Below are 8,413 nucleotides of genomic sequence, written 5' to 3' on the forward strand. Positions count from 1 at the left end.
CAGCCCCTCGTCTCCCGGTACCCGGCGGCTGGCAGGCTCCCCTCTGCAGCTGGGAGCGCGCAGCGAGCGAGCCTACGCACGCCCAGCTTCCTACCCGGCTTCCCGGCCTCCTCCCCCGCCGCTCCCGGCCGGGAAGGCGACTGCAGGTGTCTACCGAGCGTCTCCGGAAAATGTGCACTTACGTGGCGTGCTCCAGTAAGCGAGAGCAATGCATGGCCGGGATGTGAAATACCTGCGTCACCTTCAGGCAACCAGGCTCTTACGTGCAGCTCTCCTCATCTCGCTACACACAAAATCATTACACTTTCACTAACTGCCCTAATAAGGCAAATTTGCAGAGCATTAAAACCCGACATAAAATCCCAGAGAATGTCTGTGCAGTCACTTGATCCAAAAAGGAACTGCAGACTCCAGTACAGGCTCACCTAAGCAGTGGAGCACATTTAGTTGTCACCCTGAGGATAAACACAGACTTTCCCGAGGAATTGGATGTCTGACCATGAAGTCAGGCTGGCTCAAAAGACGACATCCAGAACAGAAAATGAAATACTCCTCAATTCAACCACATTTTAGCCACAACAGAAAAGGATAGTCTGGGAAATGCAGTCAAAGCGATAGAAGACAAGCTTCCTGAAATAACTACAGCAGAGCAGCCTGTCCTTAATGATCATGTGTGAAAGGAAAAAAAAAACCCCAAACAAATCTCAACAGGAATATAAACTAAACAGACAAAGCCTCCACACTGACTAGGAGTCAGCAGAGAAGAGAGGAGGATGAATAGAAACATTTGAAGTTTACAGTGTAGTTCCTAGTAAGGAACAAGGTATCCATGTCCCGTACCAACACTCATGCATCCCCGTGTGCTGTACCCACGGCCCCATAACACAGTACAAAATATTCATCCCTCTTCCTGAAGAGAACCCAAATATATCATCTGTTATGGTAAAATCCAAGATGTAAAGTTAAACACACAGTCACCTCTACCCAGATGGAGAGAGGAGTGATAAACAGTGCTACTGTTTATGGACACAGACTTTTTTCTACCGAAAGTCTCTTATGGCTGCGAAACAACATTTCTAAGGACCTCAATGGTACTGAACACGTCTCTCCTACAAGACTGTGTTGTCTGCATCTCATCACATCTGCATGCTGGAAAGGGCATCCGGTCCCAGTAAACAGACATCCTCCGTGGATTTTGGTGATGAACATTTACTGTCTTGCACGCTCACCACTGCATTACAGAAGTCACATACCTGTCAAACTGTGAAATGCCACAGGTAGCATGCACACGCTGTACTGTCACAGATCACTTGAACGCATGGGATCCCATCCACCTCCTGCGTGCCGAAACGAGAGTTTGGGTGCCACAGGTATGGCCATGTCACACTAACACGAGTGAGCCACCAAACCCCCCCAGCCTTTGTTATGTTTTCCAGCTGGGAAAGATAGCCAAATCTTAAACCGAGAATCCAACAGCAGCTGAAAGGCTGCCTATTACTCTCTCTTGCATCAGTACCATTTACATTCAGTACCAGTCACACCCTTGTCCATCCCATACACCCTTGACTCATCAGTTCACACGTTGCCTGCCCATATTTTTAAGGTCTGTTTGGGCTCCCTATGGCAGCCCTTACTCCTCCCCAACCTCTTCCCTGCAGATGCATAAGTGTAATGCCAAGGAACACTCATACCAGTCTCCCTGGCATTTCTGATCATGTCCCATGCCAAGGAAATGTGATCTCTACAGACACTTTTTGAAAGCAGCTGGTGTCCACTGTGCATTTGTAAAAATCTAACTCATCTGCGGGGTAAAATAAGGAAAACTCAGAATAAAACAAGGATGGCTGTGTATAATTTGGAAAAGGGTGCACTATCCTTTATAGTGCAGCACAGACACTGAAAAAGGAAGAAGCCCTTCAGAGGATGGCCACCCAATGTGCTGCCCCTTAAAACTCCTTCTCTACACATTCCTTCACTTGGATTGATACCTTCCTATAAACAGGTGGCACGGAGGGATATGGTCTCACAACACTTTCCAGTCATTTGCAGTACTGCTCCCTGATCCCAATGGCCAATACTTGCTCTGTGCTCAAAAAGGTGGGATTTTATCCTTGCCCCAAGCTCACTACTTCCACAAGTAGCAATTACTATAAACTGGGAAATTATTTAATGAAATGTTTTCCTCTGGGAAACACAATTCCTATTGTTTCACTCAAAACGCCCTCCTGTTCATCGTATCTCTCCCAGACCCTGAGCCCTACAGGCACTGGTTAAATGTTCCCTGAATAATCATAAGAATTACCTGCCTTTAAAAAAACTTAAACCAAAAGTTGCTCTAAGTGCTTATAAGAAGGAAGTGTGATATGTCGTACCACTGCTGCTCTCTGCTAGTGCAGTAGCCAGGTGAAAGCAGATCCCATTGCGACACTGCACAGGCACACGCGTGGATCTCATGGCATTCCTCTGTGACAGAAGGTATGGCAATGTCCCCCAGCAAGCAGCGTCTCTACTCTGAGCCTGCACCGAGAGCTGCTCAGCACACAAAAAAGTTTGTGCTCACTTTTTCCTGCTGGTCACCGTGGAACTCTGGTTTTGCATGCTTGGTTTCAGATGCTTCTTTGCTAACCCATCTTTATTGAAATCTGGAAACTTCTACAGAGATGTGATTCCAGGTGTGCCTACTATCTTAGCATTAACTGGGAGGCATCCATACCTGAGAGCGGCAATTTTACGTATGTATCTATTTTATTCATTGGCTTTGTTTACACCATATCCTTTCATGATTGAGCTGCTGCCGCCTGCCCTTTTACATTTGGAGCTGTGCTACAGCCTGTGTAGCACAGCCTATTACTGCAAAGGCATACAACAACTACACAGTTCTCAAGAGCAGCTTGCAGAGAAATTGAAGCCACTATGCTGTGAGCTGGGCATGGTCAGGCAGCTAAAGGCTTGCCTCCTTAAGAAAGAAACAGAGGCTAAAGGTTTTCAGGTATCTGCAGAACTGAACCTGCAGAACTGAACAAAGAAGGCAGATTAATTTTTGTCTTAATGTAACTGAAAATATACAGTTCACATATAGGATGTCTTTGTCTTTATTTTAAAGAGATTTGTGGAAGACAATTGTTTATCTAAACTTATGTAAGATGGAAATTGCTTATCCTTTTACTACGCTGTTCCTGGGGTACAGTTGGCTATAAACCCTGCCTCTCTCGCAGTGGTCATACTAGCTGGAATCATTAACTGTGTTTTAACAGCATAGCGCAAAGGAACTCAAAGTGTACCACTGAGTTAATGAAAAAGAATTTTAAAATTCTAGTCAATATTTTGGGACTACAAATATTCCTTGAAATCCTTCCCTCAAGACTTACCTAACAGGCAGTCGGGCAAGGATTTGAAGCAGGGCAATTAAAGTAAACAGAGAAGACAGGGATTTGGTTATTTATTCTATTGATAGAATCAACTCACATTAGCTTATACCTCAGCTGGCTAAGCTAACGTTTATTCTCCAAGAATAAATGGGAAGATGTTGCTGGTCCTTTAAATAAGAGTGTAATTTGCTCCCTTTGGAGCACTATGCATCAAGGCAGAGGCTTCTGATAAGTCATGGTTAGTGTAATTATTCAGTCTTTTTCCCTGAAGGGCCTCTGCAATGCAGCGGTCCTTTTACTTTTTTTTTTCCCCTCCCTGTTAGCAATGCCCTAGTTTGTTCACTGCTGCAGTCCCCCTCCCTTCCACCATCACCACATCATAACAATCTCTAATTGAGAGCTTGCCCGCTAACCAGGAGCTCCCAGACAAACTGCAGGAACACCAGAGACAGCACTCACAGCCACCTTCTGCAGCTCCTCCAAATTCACCAGCACTGAGGGAATTGTCAAACAAGGGTTTTAAAACCTATCTGCTTTGCATGCCACACTGGAGGGATTGCTAACAGCTGAATATCAATCTCCATCACATCAGTATCGGCTGTACTTCACATGCAATGTGCAGCCTCAGTAGCAGATGAAAAGCACCTGCAGACTCTTCCAATACTCAGAAGTCAAGCAAACTCAATTTTGATGCTGAACATAAGACTATGTGCACTTTCTCTTTAAGAGCTATTTCTATTTCTGTTTGCAAGTATGCCTCTACAGCCAAGTCACAAACCTCTCTTTAGTCCTGCAATAACCACAGTGATCTGTCTCCATTCTGCTCATGTATACAAACGTTGGAAGCAGTGCTGCCCCAACTTCCTTAAAATATCCCTCTTGTATGTGGCATAAGAAACACATCAGCTACAGGTCAGAAAGCGGAGCCAAACTAAACATTTGTGTTCTGTGATGTTACAGGGAGGGGGAGAGCCAGGGAAGGATGCATCAGTCTGCTGCTAATATTAATGGATAACCTTGAACAGCTGAAAATACAGGTACTGTGCCACTGAAATCATGCCTGATGCTACTTTGAAGGAAATTCTATTTTCTTATTATTTCCTCCTCAATTGTCTCCAAAAGCATCAGCTCAGACTCTGCACACGTACACACACCGCTCTGCCAGAATCCAGCTAGAAATGGCTCCTCCTCACCTGCCCCCGGCGCTCACATTTTACAGATGAACTGCGGATGCTCTAATCAGCAGTGTCAGGGTGCTCAGATTTGACCCACATGACTAGTCCCTAGGCCCACAGCTGCTAATGGTATGGAGAAAGCTTCTAATGAATGCTTTAATGATGAAAGCTTTTCCTGTCAGGGCTTCCCAGACAGAATGAGGAAGCCCACCAAAACCCCTTCAAACACCACCTGCCTACACTGACATGTAGCTGGCCTGAATTAAGCTTGAAACCATTCAGTATTTCTCCAGTTAAGGTAAAACAGTTCTAAGTATTTGCCATGTCCATCAAAGATGTTGTTAATTGACTGAGGAAGAAACTGCATCAGTATATTAGCTCATTACTTCTCTTGCCTTCAGTATGGTCCTGTGCAAACAACTACTTCTGTGAAATCTTTTGTGTAACGCTTTGTAACATTAATATTAGTTTCTCAGCTATGAAATCTCTGAAGACTAAGGATCTGACCTTACCATATTTGTCTCCTGTATTTAGCAGAGAAAATAGACACTTAGCAAATGGGTCACCAAGCAGGAGTGTTGGGACTTTGCTAAGATTGCACAAAATGCAGTGCCCCAGCAGCTGACTCTGATGAAGAAAGATGAAAGCAGTATTACTGGTCCTTTCCCAGCATGTCATACAAACCAGCTCTTTCCCTGCATCTCCTTGGTCTGAGTTGGAAGCTGCATCTCTCTAGCAATTGCACTCAGGAAGGGAAATGAACGTTTCAGGCTCCTGAGTTCCCCCACTATCCTTCTCATCTTGCTCCTTTATAAAATGCATTTGGGGAGCAAAGGGTTACCAGGTAAACCTGAATCTAAAACTTGCATGCACAGTGTTGCCATACAAATTCAGAGCCTGTGTTCCCATCCCTTGGTGTGACATTTAGGTACCAGAGATCTGTTCTGATCAATCATGGATTCTTCTGCCAACTGCTTGGCTAAGAGCTAACACTATTAGCGTGTCCATCTCATCCCTGCAAGGCACAAGGGGAGCTCATATGAGTCTAAAAAGGCTGATTGTGGCTGTTATGTGCCAGAGCATGCCTGGCTTGCCATTAGCACAGACTGCTCTGGCACTGAGACTCTCAAGTGTTTGACAGAACCTGTATGTGCCCCGTTTGGTAACTCCTAGGTAATGAGGTGGGATGTGGACATCATAGCAGTGGCTGACTAAAGTCCCCTCATTCCTTAAATTGTCTCACCATCTTCCCGCTTCCTGCTTATGTAAATACACATTTTCCTAGACAAGCTCAAGTTTCAGAGTTCTCAGGGAAGACAACTGCAGGGTAGATGCTCCTCTCCTGCTAGGGACTGGGTAGTGCCTGTTTTGGGGAAACTCAGCTTTCTATTCAGAAAACACCCCTTTGTCTCCTTCCTATCACATGTAGCCACATTTTGTTCACATCAAAAGAACTAATAAGACATTTCAGCAAGAGGTCTTTGATTAACTGTACAACAGACCTTCCCCACAGTACAAACTTGCCTCTCTACATCCCTCCTCCACGCCAGGAGCTGCTCCTTTCATTCACAGTCCTACCATTCAGTGAGCCTTATTAAAGAATATCGCATGCTTCTTACCATCCAAGGACAGCCAGTCATGCTGGGAGGAAGGCAGGGTTGGCAGAGCTCTGGCTTTATATTCAAACACCACAGAATTGGAGATGATCTGATTGTTGAAGGCAACTTGCAAAGTCACGAGCCCAGTGTCATGAGCTAAAAGGAAAGAGCATGTGGTTAACACAGAGACCTCCCTGCAGAAATGCATGGATAGTTATTATCCTATTGATCTCCCCATGTGCTAAGCGGCAGGCTGAGAGCAGATGCAATGAGAGGAGAGGGGGCGTTTGACAATATTTTTGTGACTAGACAACTGAAGAACCCAAAATGCCAATCTGTATTTTCAAACATGAAGGTTGTAAGCTTAAGAGTCATCTAATGGATTGTTTTGGCAGAAGGCAGAATCACACGCGTTCCTAAAGATTAACCAGCCTCACTGCATTTTCAGTGGGAAGCTGGGGCCTAACAATGAGGCTAAGTTATTCTGCATACACTTAAAGTCATATACTGAGGGCCAGCACTACTGAAAATCTCTGCAGGGAGGTTGAAGGTGTTCTCATCCTGTAAGCACCAAGGACAAAGTGCAGAATATAGGCAAATTAAGAGTCAGCAGAGCAGTGAGTGCACCCCTGAATAACAGTTGATCTTTAATCTGCTGTTTCAAAATTAAAGAAATGCTAAGAATTATTGTAAATTATTTCAAATAATTATTTTAAAGCTAATTCAGAGCTTCTAAATAATATTTATTGTAATCTGTTGGGATGTATCAAGATACTAAACTGCTGTTCTCACACTAAATAGGTCAAGGAAAAAGAAAAAGCTTCTTGATGTTTATGCACTACCTTTCACAATGGGTCCACGAGTTTAGTTGAGACATGACATACATGACACTATTAGGCTAAGAACTTGCTCTGAAACCACCAGCTTTAGGAGAGAGGTGTTCCTTACCTGGGCAGTAGCAGCGCAGTACCCCTGGCTGAATTAAAGATGCAGGCACTGAGATCTGATCAAACAGACAGCTGTAATTATTGCTGGCTTCCTGCCATGGACCAGTAATTAGGACTTTTACTCCCCCCTGTGAGGAAAAGAGGGGGGAAAAAAAGTGTTTCAGAAGAAGCCATCCCCAGAAAGGACCATGCACTGAAATGGCTGAATGGCAAACTGCATCATGAGGGCTAACAGAAGTGCCAAGCTAACAGAGATCCTTGCACCAGTCAACACCAATGCCCCAGTCTCCCACCACTGTGAACAAAATGCAAATAGTATTCTGTAGTAAAGCATCTTTGTTTCTCTTCACTCCCTCTGTTCCCTGCTCCTCCCATACACTCAAGTCCCATGCTTTGCCAGTGTGACCCTTGCTGCAGACCGCCTGCCTTTCTTTTGGTCACTTGCCAGCTCCAAGACCAGTAATGGCAAACCTTATCAATGCTGCAAGCCAGACATCCCTCCCACCAGGCAGCTCCCGAGAACTTCTGGGTGCGCCATCCCCACCTCATGCCCACCATTGCCTCCTCGCTGCTGCCTGTGCAGGCTCCAGGCTTGTCTCCTTGCCATTGAAAAGTGCCGCAGGTCAATCACAGCAAGCGTGCTGCATGTTTGCCATCACTGCCCTGACCCTGCTGATAGGGATGGAAGACTGTGTATAGGACACAAAAGGCGACACATTGCCTCCAAAGTCACAACTGGAAGCACGAGAGGAGCTGGACCATGAATCCGACAGACCGTGATGTAGGAAGTTCTCAGCTAAAACAGCAATCACACAACTTGCACTTTTCTGGGGACTAGGAACGTGCGTTAAATAAGGAAGCATGACATCAATGGGGTGACCCAGAACAGTGCTGTGTTTGCAGCAAAGTCCTTCGACCACAGCTCTGGCACCCTGGGCCAAGCCTGTCGCAGACCCTTCCCCTTGCTTCCCCTGCCAAGGTCCTGTCAGGCTCATGTGCTGAAGATGAGAATGACCCAATGGAAGCCTTTAGCGTCTGCCTCTCCTGCTGGCGCGGAAACGCACCAGCTACATCCCCGCTCAGACCTGCAGGAGCAGGACCGGGTCCCCGCGCCTCCTCCCGGGGCAGCAGAGGCCCAGCTGGGAGCGGGGCCACCCGGGGCCACCCCAGCGGCGCCAGGCCTCCGCAGTTGACAGCGGCTGCGCTCAGGCGAGGCCGGGAGAGGGGCCTTCTCCCTGCCGGGCACCGCAACCGCTAGATTATTCTCCGCTGGCAGCGGGGCGACCCGGCTGGTGCCGCAGCAGGCCTCCTCCTCGTCCCTCCCC

At 46.4% G+C, this 8,413-nt stretch overlaps 1 protein-coding gene across 1 annotated transcript in view; it reads right to left on the minus strand.

Moving 5' to 3' along the window:
* Positions 1–8,413, minus strand: part of CAMTA1 (calmodulin binding transcription activator 1) — a 250,618-nt gene that overhangs the window by 38,340 nt on the left and 203,865 nt on the right. The window contains exons 7-8 of the mRNA XM_019470737.1: positions 7,090–7,216; positions 6,163–6,297 (exon numbers count right to left, since the gene is read on the minus strand). Of these exons, the coding sequence (XP_019326282.1) occupies positions 6,163–6,297; positions 7,090–7,216 (262 nt within the window). The remainder of the gene's footprint in view (positions 1–6,162; positions 6,298–7,089; positions 7,217–8,413) is intronic.

Source organism: Aptenodytes forsteri, unplaced genomic scaffold (genome assembly GCF_000699145.1).
Source record: "Aptenodytes forsteri isolate BGI_AS27 unplaced genomic scaffold, ASM69914v1 Scaffold16, whole genome shotgun sequence".
In the NCBI taxonomy this organism is placed as follows: Eukaryota; Metazoa; Chordata; class Aves; order Sphenisciformes; family Spheniscidae; genus Aptenodytes; species Aptenodytes forsteri.